The sequence below is a fragment of the Trachurus japonicus genome, chromosome 6 (genome assembly GCF_045865225.1).
Source record: "Trachurus japonicus isolate A0001 chromosome 6, Traja_1.0".
Lineage (NCBI taxonomy): Eukaryota > Metazoa > Chordata > Actinopteri > Carangiformes > Carangidae > Trachurus > Trachurus japonicus.
The window spans coordinates 5,708,355-5,728,346 of NC_140912.1; the positions used below are offsets into that span (position 1 = coordinate 5,708,355).

Below are 19,992 nucleotides of genomic sequence, written 5' to 3' on the forward strand. Positions count from 1 at the left end.
CTGATGGGTATGCATAATAAACTGGCCACTGTGTATATACTCATAACATATGCTAGGTTGTGAGATATATTAATCTGGACACATCATTCAATGCAAGATTTATAATAATTTATTTCTTATAAAAAGTGCCTCATTTTTTGCATATATCCTAAAAGCAACACATCAAAAGATAACTAAATTGACAACTACTACATTTTCTCAAAGATAATGTCCTTTGTCTACTGGCTTATTCCTTTGGGGGAAAAAAGTGGTACTACTAAGCTACTGCCATGACACAAGTCTTTTGCTCTTGCTAACAATTACCTAAAGGTACTCAAGCTGTGAAAATTTAGGTCAGAGAAATGTTGCATAATTGAGATCAGTCTGAAGAGTTTTGTTGTCTCTGAGCTGTCATGCTCCCTCTGCTTCGCCTCGACTTCTGGCACATGCTTAGTAGTCGTCTCCTCGACTCACTACCTCCTTGCAGGTGGGCCTGAGTAGGATGGTGTGCTCATACTGGGCGGTGTAGCTGCCCTTGATGTCACAGAGAGGTGGGTACGGGTCTATGATGCCAAGGTCACACAGATTCTTCAACGCCATCAGGTACTTGCTCTCGCCAAGGCGGTCCAGCCAGCGACGGCAGAAGGCCAAGGTGCCAAAGTTCTCATTGATCACATTCAGCAGATGTTTAGCCCTCGGAAGTCTGCAGCAGAGCAACAACACAGAGAGAGGAATGAGAGGGTGAATCTATGAAACCAATGAATCATTCTGTCAATAATTCATATTTAGAATTTGTTGAAAGCAGCAACCTTATTGGCACATGTCCAACATTGAAGTTTTTCATGTAATGTGAGCACTCCATGTCGTCATGGACTGCACCTCTTCCTGTGCTACCGAATGTCTCAATGGCATAAGCTTCACCTTCCTGAGAGGCAGAGAAAAACAAAGACACACACCCACTCTCACTTTGTTGCTGACATGACAATTCCACATCTAACTAAACACTGTAAAGCACGTAACCATTCATGCAGCACTGAATAAGTATGACATTAGCCCTCTATTGCATAGTGTTGCCATATGGCAACAATTACTTTATCTTCATTTTTCTAAAAAGCTATGATATACTTTTTTGTTTTTACAGTTAGGTGTGAAAAGGGGGCTTTTACTTTGAAGGACATACAAGTTATGAGGTCAAATGACCAAGATATCCTGTTTGCCAGTCCCTTTTGCTCATGGACATTTGCCATTTAAACATCATTGTGTGGGGCTCCCGAAGACTGTCTTTTATTCAGAATTTTGGAAAATTTTCATCAAATAAAAAATTGAAATCACTATCTGGGGAAATTAAACTTTATTTTTTTAACATTTAATTCAGTTTTGATGTAATAGTATTTTTGTAATATGCTAAAATACATTTGTTGCCATATGGCAACAGTATGCAAATAGGGAAAATTCCTGGTGCATTCAACGCAATGGAGTCCCATTGACTTACATAGCATGAACCTACCCTGAGACTATGTTTGCAACCTTTTCTTATATTTTAAAGGTAAAAACATTATATTTTTTTTATATTTTGTGATTAAAGGTATTTTGTAACATATTATCTAAATGGACTTGCACTTATATCTTCTAGATGACTGAATGAAATGAAATAAAATGAGTGATTCAATGTACTTCATTGAGACGGGTTCCAGGTTCCAGGTTCTCAGACATTTTAGATAACTGTTATAAATGTTTGTTTGTTAGTTTTGGTTCAGTATGAGATGGATTTGTTGAGTGTTGCTTTAAATAAAATTAGTTTTTGGTCAGAAATGTTGATTTTATGGGACTTTCCACGATTGCATATTGTTGCCATATGGCAACAATTTACCAACGACCCCCCCCCTTTAAATTTTTTTTAAGATTTTTAAAAATATTTCTGTTATTTAGACAATTTTAAGTAATAAAAAGATGCAAAACATTTTTTACCATGCCTTAGTAATATTTCATGCAATAGAGGGTTAGGAGGAAGAACAAAACCACTCCAGGAGGCAAAGAGTACATTTAACAAAAACTCAAGTTGTGACTGACATATTCATGAAGTCTATTAACGACAGCAGTGTCCTTTCTAGAGCAGCGCCTCCTGCCATTTGATTGGCTGGGGTTTCATTGACATTTTGTGTCTCTATCAGCATGTGGCTGTTGTTGGAGTCCCTGTGGTATTAGCTGATAAGACTGCAACACCCTCTCTCACTGCACCGATAATCAGTCAAAGTGCTAGCAGCCTGATGGCACACCCAGCTGCCACTCTACTCGTGCACTCTCAGAGAGGGTAATGCCTCTGTGACACCAACATACTTCAGTTAAATACACACAACACAAAGCTGCCACGTCAGCTCTTTGAAGCACCAGGTAAAAAGCTTTTGCCAATTAAAATGTCCAGTTCTATCCAAATAGTCATGTACAGCAGCTGTGCAGGTGTAAGCCAGGCATGGATCTCAGCTTAGTACAGGGAGATGTAACGTAATGCAGAGCCGTGTTTCTCCTTGCCTGGTAATGAACTCTGGATGCCCACATTCAGCGCTGTTACAGTGAAACAAGGGGGCTGGAGTTTAAACACGAGCTGCTACTCGATGCAGCTGGTAATTCCATTAAAGGTGTAATTAAAGTGCTGACGAGGGTGACTAAGAAGCTGTTAGAGCAATGAATTGGAACATTTCTCCACACCGCATCGTAACCCTAACCAGCTGCATGTTCTTCCAATTACACTTAAGAATTAAAAAGTTTGTTTATATGCAAGGTCAAACATCTCTGGAAGGTTTCATTTCAGACACATCAGTAAAAAAAAAAGCCTACAGTCCTGGCCCGTGCTTTATATGTCTCAGTTAAAATGACAATTTATATTTGAATAAAATAAGCTGTGTTAATTGGTGCACAAACCTCCATCCTCGTGGCCTCTCCGCCTTTAACGATAGGGACTGTCTTCCCTGAGTGTATTCTGTACTGTCCAATGGAGTGGCCATTCAGATTCCTGATTGGCTTCACTGTAAAGAGAATAACCACGTACAGGTTTCACAAACATGCAGCAGCTCTGAACATGCACATGAAGTACAGTGATAAATGGCCTCATTTTACCTTGATACATTTTCCCATCTATCTCCACTTCATATGACTCCATGACCTCCTGAATGGTCTCGCCGACGTCACACAGGCGCACATCGATTCCTGCAAACTGGGATGCAGAGGTGTTAACACACACACATCAGTCCATGCAGACAACTTTGTAGTGAGAAATATGTGTTGCCCTCTTTGGTGATTACACGCAGGGCTGCACCACAAGAAACAAATCAGGATCTAACAGCTCATATATGATTAGTAGTTCACATAACTCCACTTTAAAGACTATAATTACGACGGAGTATTAGGGCCACATTGACAAATAAAAAAATCACAAACAAATTTACGACTTTATTCTCGTAAATTTATGACTTTATTCTCGTAAATTTACGACTTAATTCTCGTAATGTTATGTATGACTTTTTTCTCGTAGGAAATGCACGACTTTATTCTCGTAAATTTATGACTTTATTCTCGAAGTCTGTGGTTTTTTTTTCTTTTTCTCAATGTGGCCCTAATACTCCGTCGTAATATAATATATTATTTGTTACATATAATATATGTTGTTGCTTGACAGCTGGGTACTATTTTAGTGAGCTACTATACTATTTAACACCTTTATAAATCTGTGTGTATGTGTCACACGTGGATTTGAGTTTTGAACCAGGTTATAAGTAGCACAAACCAATCAAACCTGTGATGTCCTTATTGATATTTGTTGCAATTTACCTACTTTGCCTACCTGCTGATTAATTGAGTCACAATATACTATGCAGTAACTATTTATGTAGATAGTATATTCAACCTCTAACAATAATATTGTTAGTTTACTGCACTATTTGTGCTGTTTTTAAAGTAATTTATCAAGCATTTACAAGAGCATTTCAAATTCTCTCACATCAGCTGTATTTAAAGTTATCTGTATCTATCATATGCATCCGCTCTTGCACTTAACTTTGAGGTGACAATAAAATGCACCTGGATGGGAAGATTTAAGATCAAAAGCTGATATTATGCTAATCAGTGCTCTCTCATTATGCTTATATATAAGTTAATAATTGTTTGTCATCTCATGTATAAGTGTATGTCATGCTAATAAGATTCAATCCTCACCATATGATGCCCCTACTGTACCATCTCAAGAATCATTTTAGTCTTCATACAGTAGTATTATTTCAACGATTAAATTGTAACAAATATTACTCTATGGATGAGTATGAATATATAGATGAATATAAATGTTCTCTGAATATTTGTTAGATTCTCATCTCTTCAGGATTTTGTGTTTCATAGTATTAAGTGTAACCATCAATGCAGAGAAGCATCATGCATGAGAGAAGGAGCTGCGTTACCCTGATGCCGGTGTTAGTTGCATCTCTCACAGCCTCAAGAAGCCCGTCATACTTTGGATTGAAGGTGACGGTGAAGGCACAGTCTATTATTCGACCTAAAAGACCAAGCAGTTTGATTGTTTAGAACAGTTATCATGAGGTGATCATTTTTGTAGAAATGGTCCATGTGTATTAATTTAGAGAAGTGGAAGTTAATTAACTTATGAGAACAACCCCATGCAGTAAGAATTATAATTCAATCGTTATTTTACTGCATGACAATAAATGCAAAGTGTGAAATGGCACAGCATAACTCCAAAGGCTCTTAAAAAAGTTATTAGCGCGTGCTTTACCATTGATGTGTGTTCCAAAGTCAATTTTGCAGACGTCGTCGTAACGCAGCACAGTGGGGTCTCCTGCGTTGGGGGTGTAGTGGGCAGCACAGTGGTTGATGGAGCAGCCAGTGGGGAAGGCCAGCCCCGCCTTCAGCCCATTCTCTTTAATGAGCCTCCTGGAGCAGTCCTCCAGCTTCTCACTGCCAGAAACAGACGGCAGCACAAAAGAGACAGTAAGATGACAGGAACAAAGAGACTGTTGTCAAAACAAATACAGCAGCAAGAGTTTGAAACTACAAAGAAGTTCTCCTGCTTTCTGTGACCATTTGAAATCATTTTAATCGTATTAATATCAGTCCAGAGTCGGGATGAGGGGGCCAGGATTTTAAGAAATTTAAACAGGAGCCCAAGGACAATTATTTCAGTGCCTGTCTCACCAGATGTCAATCATGGCCATCCCTGGTTTGATCCAGCTCCTGACGTAGGAGCGGACCTGTCGGTGCGCCTCAGCCGCCTGCCTGAAATCACTCCACATCTCCTCGTTGGCCCGGTCCAAGGCCCGCTTCTCTTCACTAGTGGTGCGCCATGCTGCACTGCGCCTGGTGTGAGGCAGAGGAGGCACACCACAGAGAGGAGCCACTCATTACTTTCCTATTGTACAAATCTTAACCCTGAGTGTATTACACACACACGCTACAACTCCACTACACTCCATGTAAACAGGAAATTAAACTACATGGTAAAGAACGCACTGGGGATGTCACGATTATAGATTTTCTTGGTACGATTATTGTCAGAGAAATAATCACTGTATTACGATAATCGCGATTATTATGCATAAATTCATTTCACAACACTATGAATGTGTAAAATCAAATATAGTCAAAATATAATTACATTAGTAATCTCTTAACATAGGACCAGTTATTAATCCCCAGGGGGAAGTGTTTGAAATATTGAAGTCATTAATTGCCATCTATACCAAATGTTTAAGTTAATTGTAATCATTTTTTTTACAATACAAATGACATGCTAACATTTAAATTCCTACCAATTCAGTGTTACGTTAGATAAATGGACCAGTATCTGTGCATTTTCCTTTACTTTGGCGCACATCTGCCGATATGGTTCCTACATAATCTTTTTCGGAAAGTGACGGTATTTAGGAATCTTTACGATCAATTAATTGTGGTAAAAAGTACCAGTAATCGTGACATCCACAGAACGCACCCAATTATGGCATCCACTAATAGAAAGCAAAAAGCAGAGAGATCAAAATAAAACAAAGCATGTCACACAGTGGAGGTCACATACCCATCTTTTGACGGGGGATATTCACATTCCTCTCCCTTTGGAAAGTCTCCGTTGGGATACAGCTCACAAATAGGGACTGAGGGAGGGTCAGTCTGTCCCTTCACTGTGGCCCAGATAGAGAGGAGGAGAAGCAGCAGGAAAGAGGAAAGAAAACACAAGTTACCCTTCCTAAATTCACGACACTGATATTTTAACTCCGCTAAGGAATACATGTACACTTCCTGACTTACACATCTAATTGAGTGAGCTACAGAAACCCAGGACAAGGCCACTACAAAAGCACTTGTATCAAACAGCAGGTTATATTGATCTAGGTATGTGAGATCATGTAGGACTTACTCAGAGTTCAAATTGTTACACTGGCTTTACTGTAATGCTTCATGTATGGGTTAATGATGATTCTTGCTCTCATTAATTTAGGATAATCTGCTTGTCATGAAAGGTCCTGTAGCAGTTTGTCCTACACCTCCTGTGTCAGTGCTGCATCAGGCCACTCATGTGACACTAATTAACTGAGTCAAACTGCTTTGGTGCAACTGTTGTATCATCAACCAAACCAGTCCATTCATTATGATGTAGCCGTGGCCGTTCTATCTGGTCATTTCAAGAGCAGGTGACAATGGAAACTGTTTCAAACTGCAGTTTCAGTTCAATTTAAAGGAGCCTCAGAGAGATGCAGTTTTGTGACTTACATCCTTTCTTCTTTTTCTTCTTTTTCTTCTTTTTTCCAGCTGAGTTCTCTCCCTCGTCCCCATCTGTTGAAAGCACCATTAGTTTCAGTCTGTAAAGTGAGAAATATTGACAGGGGCTTGGGCACTATTCCCAGTGTGCTACGGAAAATCAAATATTTCATTGGCGATATGAAATTCTGCTGTGCACTCTCTCAGGGACTTAAATTTCAGCAGAATCACCAACTGCAGATGATGATGATGATGATGATGATGATGGTAGAGGTGTTAGTGGTTGTAGTGGTGACGAGTTACCTTCTTCTCCATCCTCCTCTCTCTCCTTGTCCTCCAGTGTTTGCTGCTCCAACTGATTTGTCACATCACCAACACCTCCAACTTCTCCACCCCCCTCAGCCTCATTTGTCCCTGCTGCAAAGTCACACGCCGTCGTGCATACATGTGCAGGTGAAACACGCACGTGTACACCAGTGGCATACATGCACATGCACGGCATGCACACAGACACACAAATGCACACACACAAACAGTGAGTAAATTGTTCAGGGTTCAGAGTCACTTCAGAAAGTGCATCCTCTACCTTCCCAACTTGGCAGGGTCTGTGCATAAATTCTTTCTATAGCTTGAGAGTCAATATTCTCAAGGGCATATGTAGCTTGCAGCATTATGACATTTAGCCCTTCAAAGACAGTGCTGTGCAGACCACATTTAAATTAGGGCAGGTTCAACAACTGAGGCTTTTTGTGATTTTAGATTTCTCCTTTCTGAGGCTGCAATGATCATCACAGTTTTTTTTTTGTTTTTTTTTGCATGTGGACACTTCTATTACATAATTTCATGCAGCTTAGGGGGATTTATTGGATAGAACATATTTAATCTGGAGTAAAAAATGAAATGTTATTCCACCCATATCTTCAGATAAATTCTTCCAGACTGTTTTGGTGGTAAATAGCGTTTTTCAAAGATTGTCCCGTTTACAGATGAGCGCCCTCACCTCTCAGAGTTGGAACAGCTGAGCAGGACTACACAGTGCCATCTGACAGGTTGAAAAGTCTCCTGTCCCGCATATTTGATGCTCTTTGCTATATCGACTACTGGTGCCAGAACAGGCAGATTTTGTGCTTATTTTATCCTCGATTCTCTAACCGCAAAGTGATGCCTCCTACCTGGCGCGGTGGTCCTGCTCCTCTTCTTCTTTCTTCTCCTTTTCTTCACTGACTCTGGCGCATCCGCGTCTTCTCTCTCCTCGTTCAGGTCGTCTCCGTTGAGAAGTTGAGGCTCCACTTCGTGCTGTACTAGCTGTACCTCCGCCATGATCAGCGACTGAGAGATGAAGTGACGCATAAGCTGCTGAGAGCCTCCAGTGGTCAGAGCAGAAAAGAGTGCTGGAGGCAGCTGAACCAATAATGAGCTATTAGACAATCTCCGTGCAACAACTTGACCCGGATAGAGGGAAGACGATCTGCCTCTGTTCCGAGGAGATAAAAACTTTCATTCATCATCATCATCACCATCACCACCATCATCATCCCCCCTCACCCCCACTGTACTGAAAATGACATTTTAGGACAAACAGTTCCAGGAGCAACGCGATCCCCGTGCATCCATCCATCTATCCATCCAGCACAGGCTGAAAAAAAAATGCTTCTCTGTGTGTGTGTGTGTGTGTGTGTGTGTGTGTGTGTGTGTGTGTGTGTGTGTGTGTGTGTGTGTGTGTGACCATCATGTCCCGATCCGCCGCACTGCATGCTGGAATCATCATTTCCTCTGAATGTGTAATCGCGATCGAGTTTCAGGTTACCTGTGCACACCTGTGACCTCCTCCTCCTCCTCCTCCTCCTCTGTCACTTCTCCATCTACGTTCCCAAAACGCGCGACACCTCGTCTGCTATTGTGACTGAGCTGTGTTTTATTTGGTCCCTCACAGGTATAGCCTAGTAGCCTATAATGTAATGCCCGGGTCAGATCATTAATGGTGCGTAACGCGAGCATTTGTAGAACTGAGTATCCAGGCAACGGGCCCATGCAGCGCAGCGTGGACAGACCTATGGGACAGACAGGACAGGTGCACTTTCACCAGTGAAATGTGCATTTAAAGCACGTCACTCGTGTCTCTGCTATCACAGTGCAGACCCTGCGTTTTTCTTCTAACAGGAGGAGGGAAGTTAGTTTTTCTTTTTCTTTTTTGAGGGAAAGAAAGGATGACTTCTGGTCAGCTGGCAAAATACAGAACAGGTCCTGTGTATTTCTTTGACCAGGTGGGTTTACTGTAAGACGAAGACTCATCATTTTGCTGACTGACTGTGCTTTAAAAGAAACCGTGAGTCGTTAACTAACTTGATTTACGTCCCTGCAGCCAACAAGACCGAACCGAGTTAAAGGGACACGAAGCAACATCTTACACTTTAATGCGGCACGTGGAGGAACTGACGACTCCATACAGAGGTCATTGTTAGTTAGTTAGTTAGTGATGTATTTACAGTTTGTTTTTGGTATGTGTCTGATTATTATCTGGTTTTTATCACGTAGTAACAACAACAGAGAAAGCGCGGGGCTCACTGACAGGCTGTCCGCTGAGAAACCCGAGCCCTCGTCCACCGGGGACAGCCTTCAGGACGGCGGCGGCGTGCTGCTGCTGCTGGACGAGTACAAGCGAGCAGCCCCTCACCTGCTAAACGAACTGGCTCATTTTCTCTCACAGCACAAGTGGACCGGTGGGGGTTACTGTAGTAGTATTCCCCGCGGGGTTGTAAATATTCTGAATTACTCCTGGCACGATGTGACAGCAGGGATGGTGCACCTGAAAAGTCCTGAACAGACAGCAGCAGCAGCAGCAGCAGCACAGAGGAGGGGGAAGAAGCTGCTGCTGCTGGGAGCAAGTTCCCGCCAGGTGTCCGCCAAAAGCAAGAGGGGGGCAGGAGAAGAGAGGGAGAGAGAAGGTGTGGGAGGTTCGGTCCCGTCAGAGAGAAGACCACAAGTCAAACCCCCCAATCCATGTGTGAAAAAGCGCAAACAAAAGTCCAGTCGAGGTAAATGAATCTCTGTGTCCCGAAGGGCAGGGGCGAAAAGGAAAAAAAGAAAGGGGGCACATATCCTGAAGCGGGCACCTTAGCACACGTTTTGGCTCCTAGAGGGCACTTAAACACACGTTTTGGCTCCCATGAGGGCACTTTAGCACACGTTTTGGCTGCCATGAGGGCACTTTAGCACACGTTTTGGCTGCTATGAGGGCACTTTAGCACATGTTTTGGCTCCTAGAGGGCACTTTAGCACATGTTTTGGCTGCCATGAGGGCACTTTAGCACATGTTTTGGCTGCCATGAGGGCACTTTAGCACGCATTTTGGCTCCTAGGGGGCACTTTAGCACATGTTTTGGCTGCCATGAGGGCACTTTAGCACATTTTGGCTGCCATGGGCACTGTAGCACGCGTTTTGGCTCCTAGAGGGCATTTTAGCACACGTTTTGGCTGCCATGAGGGCACTTTGGCTGCCATGAGGGCACTTTCACATGTTTCGGCTGCCATGGGCACTGTAGCACGCGTTTTGGCTCCCATGAGGGCACTTTAGCACACGTTTTGGCTCCTAGAGGGCACTTTAGCACATTTTTTGGCTGCCATGAGGGCACTTAAGCATGCGTTTTGGCACCCAGGGGGCACTTTAGCACCCCACTTTAGCACGCCACTGATTATGAGGTATTATCTCCAGACTGGCCACATGGCCTATCACAACCTTTTTTATTTATTTATTTATTTATTTTTACTTTCCCACATTGTATTATCACTTCCCTAAACCCCCCAGCAAGTAAATAAGTTGACACTTTAAAAACTAAAGAATAATAAACAGCATATGGACCAAAATCCATTAAAAATGAAAATGACAAGGTCTGTATAATTTAGGTTTGATTGATTATTGTCCTCAACATCTAATCAGTGAATGTAGCCGAGATAAGAGACAATATGAGAATGGCAGAGGGGTGAAAGCCAGTTGGCCTAAATTATTTTCATGAACCTCTTTGAATTGTACAGATATACTGCCAGTTACGGGACAATTTAGCTACGTCATTAGGTTTCCTGATGTCACCTGTAGCGAGTCATAGCCTACTGTATATGACCAGTGTTGTCACTACACATTTAGTAAACTGGTGAGTGTAAGACCTAAGGATAGCCTTCTCTCACTCCCCAGCTCACAACTTCTCAACCGCCAGTTTCTCCATCTCATCCTCCAGCCGCTGTAAAGACCCAGCAGGTATGACATACAGCTGCAGCTTTGTATTACTGTTGGCTGATGTGACTCTGGTTGACTGTGTTACTGCTGAGCCTCTGCTGCCTCAGCTAGATGTGATTTGTTTTCCAGGTTGGATCCTTCAGCCAAGGCAGCCCTCCTATGACCAGCCTCAGCACATCACTGTGTGTCAGTGGGTGGTGGAGCGACTGCGGTCGGCAAGAAATCATGAGTGCGTTGTTAACCTGCGCTGCTGTAAAGTGGATTAACAAGGGGTTGCATTCCAAAATTTCATTTTTGACAAATTGTTTTTTTTTTTAGCAGTGGAAGTGATCAGTTGATTGGTCTGTTCCTTCAGTCCTTGTGTAACACACATTCTTGTGCCCAGTCCAAGTGTAAATGCAGCAACCTCAAACCTCATTGGTTAAAAATGTTCTTAGTCCAGCACTTTCTGACCAAATGCCTGCAAGCCCATCAGCCTCAGCTGTACTAATTAGTAAATGTACGTTAACATACTACACACACTACAAGAAGTAGAAAATATAGTCTTTTAGCCAGTAGCTTGGCTGTAGACTCTGAGCTTTTTTCACTTCAATAGCTTTGTCATCTTCAGCTCAGTTTTGTGTGGTGCTGGTTTTTATTAGAACATGAAAATTAAAATATCCCTCTTAAATTATACATAGCCATTAGCTATTCAAAAGCATGTTTACCTTTTCAATCTTACTCCACAAAAATGCCATCTCTCATTCTGGAGTATCCTACACAGAAAACTGCAAACACCTGGACAGAACCTGAACAAGCCTCTCATACTCCTGCACTATGGAGAATCAAGGGCAAAACTCAAGGACAGCAGAGCCAGGAGAAAGGAGCAGCCTGTCACTTTTGTGGACGGGATACCCCAGATACCAGAAGTTGCACAACAGGACCCAGCACAGCAGAAACTCCACTACAGGATTGACGACGGCTCCTCATTTATATAGTATACGTTTCTCATCATGTTTATTTATAATAATTTTAGCAGTTTTCTAAGAAGCAAACATATGGCAAATAAGATAAATGTCACTGCAGCTTACTTTTTGACCCTGACCCTTGTCCCTCTCAGCTATCCGTCTGGTTGTATGGCAGTGTGCCAGAGCTACTCTGGTCTGTCATGTGGAGGTTTCTACACCAATGTGTTCAGTGACAGTGAGATCCCAGTTACCCTGGCAACTATCACAGCATTTGGACATGGAGCTGTTACACACCCTGTCACGTAAGTTCAATGCTGTTATGTAAGATTAAATTGTAACTGATGTTACACCAAATCTGTAGTTTACTAATCATGAGACTAATAATAATAATAATAATAAAACCTGAAAATAACGCTGATTTTCCACGATTATGTGAAAAGTAGGATTATTTTCCTTTTTCTTTTTGTTTTTTGAGTTTGATCCATATTAGTGGCACATATCTAGCACATTTTTAAAACCATTTATGTGTGATGACTTGAAATGTAAAATGTGTTGTGTTCTATGTTCCTCCAGCTCATCTATTACAGCAGTGTGGGACCAGGATGGTGGGTTCATAAGTGACCACTATGGGAACATAAGTAAGGAGTGGAATTGGCAGACTGACTGTGCACTGAAGCAGAAGATTGTTATAGAGGTGAGGATGCAGCCACTGAAACAGGATAGTGACTTTAAAGGAAACAGCATCTTCCTTAAAGGTATAATATGTAGGAATTCCCCCCATCTAGCAGTGCGGTTGCATATCTGAACGTATTCTTGATGTTGCATTCACATGAAATCGGGCAGACGTCAGACAGACAACAGACACTGCATGTAACAGGATAAACAAGCGTCTATGTAAACAAGTGGTCCGCCAGCACGAGGCAAAACAATACAGGCCTGACAATATGTTGTCATGGTGATGTCGTATTGTTTACCTGACCCACGTTTTTCCGTCTTTCTCTCATGGAGTAAAATGACATCCGGTTGGTTTGCCGACGGCCGTCTGCCTGACTGCACCTGAATGCAACATCAGTGCCTCCGTCCTTCCTCACACTACACAGTGGTGACAGTTTTAGTCAGTTTAGTAGAGTTTCCGTGGTTACCTACGGTCACGCTGCCACTCAACGTAAAAAATGGCGATGCAACATGGCCGCCTCGGTTCGGTGCGTCGCCCATTTATTATTATTTGTAACGACTTGTAACAACTCATTCTAAGGTACCAGAAAGCTTTCATTTGTATGCGGGTGTGATTTGACTTCAGTGAAATACGTTTTTATGAAAGCAATATTTGATTTCTGCTAATAAAAAGCCAAATAAGTTACACAATGGGGCTTTAACCTGTTACATTAAAAGTCTTCATCCACCAGGAAAATCTAAATATGAAAGAAGTAACAGGGCAGAGGATGTTGTTATGATGTTGTTATGATGCCATGTTTTTATTGTAAGGTGTATTGAGACTATGTACCATGGTGATTTTGCACTTTAAATAATAATAATCAGAGGACCTGATATATTCATAAAGCAAATGTCACACACATAGTATTGGGTTGTTGTGTAGGGTAAGTACAGTATGACCTACTGATGAACACATCACATGAAACACAAACATTCACAGTGATTCACATTTCATAATGACCGCTGAGCTGGCATATTTAGAAGAAAAGTGTTTCATGCACAGGAAATGGATACATTTCCATGAGAATTTGACATTTTTTAAGATTGTGTGAATTTTTAAATAATCTATACATGCTTCTTTCTGTGTCCTCCAGTTATCAGGTCTGATCTCTGTGTTGTTGCTCAGTGGTACATCAGCCATACTCAACTTCAGGTGCAACAATGAAAGTGTTCAACTTCCTCTTTCTGCTCTGCCTAACACTAAGCAATCAAAGGAAATGGTAAGATTATGTTTTCAATGTACAAACTATATAAATATGTATGATTTTTAAAAAATGTCCATTTGATTATACCATCTCAACTCATTTCTACTGCATTGTTTGCAGGCTGATGGAAAGTTTATATCTGACGCTGCTCAGGATCTCTTGGTTGCAAGGAAGATGACATCCCCCGCTGTGGTCGTACAGAGCAACAGGAACCTGACACTCGCAGCTGTAAAACACTTATTACAATAGTGTGATGTTTGAATGTCAGTGCCGATCTGTAGTTAAGTAAAGGCAAAGACGAGCTGCTGGGGAAACAGAAATCAGATATAGAATTTACACAATCTGCAGAAAATCTTTTTTTTTTGTTCTTTCTTATTGTTTGAGCAGAGAAAACATTATTGGCTGCATGAATACTTTTGATTCCTCCCTGAGTCTCTGCAGGTTTTGCAGGTGCCTTCTCTGAGTGACTTAGTGTAGAACATATTGCTAAACGGCTGGTGTTGTTCCATGTCATATATTTTACTATGATAATGATGTATGGCAGGTGTCCGTGTGCCCACCGGAGGTCTCCCAGATGGTCGGAGAGTTGGAGGGGCAGGAGGAGCCATCAGCACGGTGGAGAAGAGCAGGACTGGCTAGCAGGGTGCTGAAAAAGCTACAGCACAGAGTACGAACCACCCTGGAAGTGTGGCTGGATTTTTATCGTGCAGCCACTGGTACAGTACCTACCTGCTCAGATTTTTGTCTTTCTGGCTTTTCCAAAGTATGTAACTCATGTTCTCACTCTTCCCTGCCACCAAAGAATGGGTATGAGTGATCAAAGTATTTAGTGCGCTGCTCAATGAGCCAATCTGGTACGGTTTCGAGTAGTTCGGTGAAGCAAAAGTTACAGTATCACCACTTCTTGCAGTCTCAACATTATTGAATAGTTCCATCAGGATCTTGTTCACGGTCAGCCGTGTCACTTAGCGTCTGTGTGCATTTCTGAGTGACCTTTTCCTCTCCTTCAGGTATTAAGTGTCCTAACACAGAGCAGATGCCAGCTGCACCACTGAGAAGCAGACTGAGAAGAGAGGTGCAGTCAGCTGCTCTGCCTTCTCTCAACCCACCTGAGTGGGCAGACACAAAATCAACCCAGCCAAACGAGGACAGGACCGAGCCGCAGGAGCTGCACGGACACCTGTCAGCATCAGCAGAAAGACCTGCTGACGCTTCACTTACACTGCCAAGGTGCACACACAAGACCACTCGACTGATTTAACATGTCAAATTTAGTGATCATGGGAAGTATTGCAGAGCTTATGAAAACATGTACAATGTTCAGTGGAAGAGCTCTGCTGAGTCTGAGAAGAATAGTTCAGTTTAGTGTATTTAAAGTGTAAAATCACCATGGTCTCAATACACTTTACAGAATGAATTTCAATAAAAACAATCAAGGGAAAGAGTAGACAACCAAATAAGCAAAAGAACACACAAAAAGACAAAAGGAAAAAACAGACGTGGATAAAGCAATTAGAAAACTAAGATTTATCTAAAACATTGACGTGTGCTTTACGTAGTGTTTTAAAAATTTGCAATGGAGGTGGATTCTTCACCTTTCTGTGGATGTAGGTGAAGACTCTGGTCGCACAAGTGGGAGGAGGGAGAGAGAGAGAGAGAGACGGCAGCTTGATTGGGCGTAGGCAGAACTAGACATGAAGGCATCTGATTGGTTTTTCCTTTTCGGAGTGAAAAGCATGGATTGGTCAGAGTTTTGTCAGTCCTGCAGCTGCCACAGAGGTCTGATTATTTTCGTTCCTTTTTCCGAATACATAATGTATTGACTACTCTCAGGATAGAAGGACCATTTCCCCCAGTATAACAAAATGTGTTTCTGAACAGGATTACCACCTATAACTTTAAAAGAAGGATCTCAAAATCAGCTCTGGCCTGGACGGGCAACCAGTGCAGGGATGCTAAGACAGGAGTTATATGACTGTAATTTACTGGTTCTGGTCAAACTTCCAGTGGCAGTGTTCTGCACAAGCTGAAGACTACGAGTAGCTGATGCAGGGAGGCCAGAGAAAAGAGCATTACAATAGTCTAATCTAGAAGACACTAGAGCATGGAGGACAATTTTAGCGTTGCATGAGACAAAACTGGGCGAATTTTAGCCATGTTCCGGAGATGGAAAAAGGTTGATTTGGTAATCTCCCTGATATGGTCAAAAGGGACTCCTATGTTTCTTATGCACGAACTCTCCATGATCATACTGTACATCCATCTACATTACAACAAAATTGTGCAGATAACTGCTTATAATTAGAGGTCTTGATCACCACTAGGTCCATACCCATGTGATGTTATCAGCATTGTCTCAGTAAGGGCTTCAGGACAACACATTTACTACACAAAGCTTGTGTCACAAACTGTGGACTTTGGACTGTGGACATGGCTGTAGTGTTGAATAATTCATTGTTTTTACACTGAAACTGGTGTGAAAGCTGTAAGTTTAGTTACAGTATAGCTCAACAACCAGTGTTGTGACATTTGCTTAATTTATCTAGGTAGAACCAAGATACCTTTTTGGGTGTGTCCATACCTAATCCTTACCCCATCTAATCTAGCCAGCTATCCTTAAAGGGACATTGTGTAGGAATTGTTGATATATTGTTGTATATCGCAAGCAACTCAATCATATTTTTCATGCTGCATTCACCTGAAATTGGGCAGACGGCAGACGGACGACAGCCGCTGCAGGTAACGGCATAAACAAGCCTCTATGTAAACAAGTGGTCCGTCAGCACGAGGCAAAACAATACACCTGACAATATGTTGTCATGGCGATGTCATATTGTTTACCTGACCCACGTTTTACCGGCTTTCTCTCGACTTCTGTGACTAAAATGACATCTGGTTTGTTAGCGACGGCCGTCTGCCCGACTGCAGGTGAATGCAGCATCAGTGTAACGCTCCATTCCTCCTCACTGCGTTACCGCGGTGACTTTTCACAGACGCCACCTCGACCTGAGCCGACAGCTCCGGTGTCTCCGCTGAGTTTCCGTGGTTTCCTACCGTCACGCTGCCACTGAACGTAAAAACATGGCGACACCACATGGCAGCAGCACCGAGCTTACCGTCTCCATGGAGATATGAATGATATGAACGGCTCATTCAGAGCTGAAAGGAACACTTCAGTTTGTTGATGGGGGGATTACTGATTAATGAAAAACAGACTTTTGAACCAAATAATCGATTTTCGTGAATAGATAACAGGCGAAGTTACACAGTGTCCCTTTAAACAAAGGCCAGTGGTTGATGTTGGAATAACAATAGGGACACGCTGTTTGTGATCAGTTTCAGCTGCTTAAGCTGTGCTTGACTTTGAACAGTGTATGCTGCATAATGTTGACCCTAATCAGGGCCATTTCACTTCTTTAATCTGATTGTTGTCAGGATGCCAAAAAAACGATCCAAGGAGGAGCCCACTGTCACACAGATAGGACCTCTTAAAATTCACGGCACCATCAGACTGGAGTAAGAGTTGTTTGTGTTATTGACAGGCACTAACAGTTATAGCTCATTTAAATGTTACTGCGTAGAAGATGACATTTACTAATGTTTTAAGGGCTTTTTTTCCCCATAATCACAACTTCACTATCACCACTGCCAGGTCAGTGATTATTCCAAAGAGCCCAGAGTTGCTGCCCGCCGCCGTCACCTGCCGCCCGGCCCCGTCGTCGCTCACCCCCTCCGTCCCCCTCACAGTGTGCCCCGCGCTGCTGCGAGCTGCCCTGCTGGGGGAGGGGAGGCGGAGGCGGTGCTGCTGCTGCAGTGTGACATTGATGCCAGTGGTGACGGACCTGGAGTACGATACCTTTGTGATGGGCCAGCCTCCGTACAGTCAACAGATCCTGGTGGTGTGTGTGACTCTGCCACGGCAGCCCAGCTCCACCAGCAACACAACAGATGCAGCGCCTGGCCGGGACGCACTGGAGCAGCTTTACAGGAGGAGGAATAAACACAGAACCATGCCATGTAGTCAGGTGTGAATGCAAAAAAACATAACACATCCAAAGCATTTTTACAGAGCAATAAGCTGCACATGTGTTATTTTGTGCAGCTGAAATCCAGATCTCTACAGACTCTTGATCCATAGCGTGCACACATCCCTTGTTTGTTGCATAATTACAGTCCAGCTTAATCAGCAAGTGTGCAGACATGCTGCACATTTTGCAAGGACAGCACAGCATTGCATAGGCACTAACAACAAAGTCACAGAAAGATGTCAGAACAAGACGTGCTACACCAGACTCATTATACTGCATATTTCTGCAAACAGTAACAGTATCAGTATGTTTTTTTTTTCTTTCTTTCTTTTTTAATGCAGTGCCAGATGGATTCATTCCGCCTGGTGAGGTATGAGATGTCAACAGACGAGCTGAGCTGTGGATGCGAGAAGAACATACTGCTACAGCAGCGACACAATGCTGCTCCTGGGATGGTCCTGGTCAGTATAAACCCACTGCAGACTTGGCTTGAAGCTGCAGTCTCTGCTCCAGAGTGCATGTTCTGATGGCTGCCACTGGGAGGCAGCAGCGGTGCTTGTCTGAGCTGAGGCAGAGCAGAAGGGGTGTCAGCGGTGGGGGTGGGGTGGACTGATCAGGACCCAGAGTAAGGTGCTGCCCTCTCCAAGAAAGCCAGACATTTATTATAAGAGTGCTGTGAGCTGATGGCAGTGAGGGATGACACTTCTTAATTACAAAAGGGAGCTTACATTTTTTTTTGCCCGTAAGTCGTGACAGCTGTTCCAATGAAATTTGCTGTAAGATGAAAATTCCTCCTTGAGCCCATAAGTCAAACAGAATTTATTAGTATCAGGAACATGGAAGAGCATTTGCACTTAAATACTCAGAGGCTCAGGAGGAGCAGTCATTATGGTTGACAGGATTACATGTACACACACACACACACTATATGTTCCTCTGTGGTGAAAGATAAAAGAAATATTAATATAAAAAATTACCACATGATTGATATGAGTTGTTTTGAAAAGATAAAATTAACACCAACTACTTCTGTGTTTTTAAATGTGTCTGTAAAAGTGTGTCATTGCAGTGATTCACTTTTCCTCCATTTCCCCATGGGCAATGAGAACTATCCCCTGTGAATGTGACAGATGTACATCAAAGGGAAGTTGCTGTTTGTGGGCTACGTATTCAGTGGTCGCAGCTGTATGGTCAGGGACCTTCAGGAGCAAATCTCCAGAGCCAGGGGAGACTACAGATTAGGTCTGAGCCTCCCACCAGACCACAAGTTCAGGTACTACAGCACCATCCCCTCTGCCAGTCTTTTTAACCACATGAAACTGTAGAATTTCTTGAATTCACTTTTACTGAAAAGGGTATAGTCGTCAACAGCATTAGATTTGTAACAGTAAATTAATTAAATTAAAATAATCTTCACAAATCCCTGGTTAAAGGGATAGTTCACCCAAAATTGAAATTTCACTCATTATCTACTCGCCCTCATGTCGACTAAGGGCTGGGAGAAGTTTCAGAGTCCTCCGTGGCTTCTCTGAGTTACAGGGGGTCTCGGCGTAGCAGTGCATGTCCATATAACGGTTGCAAATGGATACCAACTGTCTTCGTAACAAAAAGACACACCAAAAAACATCCAAATACCTCCATGCTGCTCGTATGTAATGTCCGTCTTGTATTGAAGCCCCAAAATGCGAAATTGTCCCGAAAAAAATTAAATAATTCTATTTTTCAAGCTTGTTTGTAGCGGAAGCTCCTCTTCCTGGTTCGTCAAATGTGACGAACCGGGAAGAGGAGCTTCGAGAAGTGAGTAGATAATGAGTGAAATTTCAATTTTGGGTGAACTATCCCTTTAAGAGATTCAGTAATACGGATGAGATTAATTAATTGAACTTTTCTTACTGTTATTGTCTTTTGTGCTTTACTTGCAGTGACACAGTGAATATCCCTGCACAACAACATGAGACGCTGAAAGGAGGAGATGGCCCATCTCAGTCTTCTTCAGTGGACAAAACCAACGAGAGGTTTGGGACCGATGTTGATACTGTAATTAAAACCAAGTGATTCATCGTTCTGGGTGACTAATGGCACTAAACTGTAACTTGATGGTTCAGATTCTTTTTGTCTGGCTGCCAGCTGAC

The 19,992-nt window shown here is 42.6% G+C and overlaps 2 protein-coding genes across 3 annotated transcripts; one reads left to right on the top strand and one right to left on the bottom strand.

Moving 5' to 3' along the window:
- Positions 1-93: 93 nt before the first annotated feature.
- On the bottom strand, positions 94-8,353 carry LOC146985460 (methionine aminopeptidase 2-like). 2 transcript variants are annotated; one of them, XM_085778439.1, is made up of 11 exons: positions 7,908-8,353; positions 7,039-7,152; positions 6,748-6,810; positions 6,056-6,158; positions 5,179-5,340; positions 4,760-4,941; positions 4,428-4,522; positions 3,094-3,190; positions 2,899-3,002; positions 789-904; positions 94-682 (listed from the first exon to the last, which is right to left on the bottom strand). In XM_085778439.1, the coding sequence occupies exons 1-11, from the start codon at positions 8,083-8,085 to the stop codon at positions 430-432; spliced, it is 1,467 nt and encodes a 488-aa protein (XP_085634565.1). In that variant the 5' UTR covers positions 8,086-8,353; the 3' UTR covers positions 94-429. The 2 variants fall into 2 exon arrangements, with proteins under 2 accessions (XP_085634565.1, XP_085634566.1); XM_085778440.1 differs by lacking the exon at positions 7,039-7,152 and having other exon boundaries at positions 7,908-8,229.
- Positions 8,354-8,905: 552 nt separating this feature from the next.
- LOC146985461 (uncharacterized) lies at positions 8,906-19,930 on the top strand. The gene is made up of 16 exons (XM_085778453.1): positions 8,906-8,999; positions 9,098-9,186; positions 9,271-9,770; positions 10,925-11,195; positions 11,730-11,942; positions 12,066-12,215; positions 12,487-12,607; positions 13,722-13,847; positions 13,953-14,060; positions 14,377-14,548; positions 14,843-15,062; positions 17,268-17,348; positions 17,485-17,857; positions 18,202-18,321; positions 18,991-19,133; positions 19,783-19,930. The coding sequence occupies exons 1-16, from the start codon at positions 8,943-8,945 to the stop codon at positions 19,913-19,915; spliced, it is 2,877 nt and encodes a 958-aa protein (XP_085634579.1). The 5' UTR covers positions 8,906-8,942; the 3' UTR covers positions 19,916-19,930.
- The last annotated feature ends 62 nt before the right edge of the window (positions 19,931-19,992 follow it).

What these genes read in the sequence shown, in the direction of transcription:
- LOC146985460 (XM_085778439.1), bottom strand. Translation starts at nt 8,085, where the DNA reads ATGCGTCACTTCATCTCTCAGTCGCTGATCATGGCGGAGGTACAGCTA. An exon ending in GAAGAAAAAGAAGAAAGGAT is followed by an intron (nt 6,159 to 6,747) that starts GTAAGTCACAAA and finishes TCTGGGCCACAG; the next exon opens with TGAAGGGACAGACTGACCCT. An exon ending in CTTTGGAACACACATCAATG is followed by an intron (nt 4,523 to 4,759) that starts GTAAAGCACGCG and finishes TTGGTCTTTTAG; the next exon opens with GTCGAATAATAGACTGTGCC.
- LOC146985461 (XM_085778453.1), top strand. Translation starts at nt 8,943, where the DNA reads ATGACTTCTGGTCAGCTGGCAAAATACAGAACAGGTCCTGTGTATTTC. An exon ending in AGCAGAAGATTGTTATAGAG is followed by an intron (nt 12,608 to 13,721) that starts GTGAGGATGCAG and finishes TGTGTCCTCCAG; the next exon opens with TTATCAGGTCTGATCTCTGT. An exon ending in CACGGCACCATCAGACTGGA is followed by an intron (nt 17,349 to 17,484) that starts GTAAGAGTTGTT and finishes CACCACTGCCAG; the next exon opens with GTCAGTGATTATTCCAAAGA.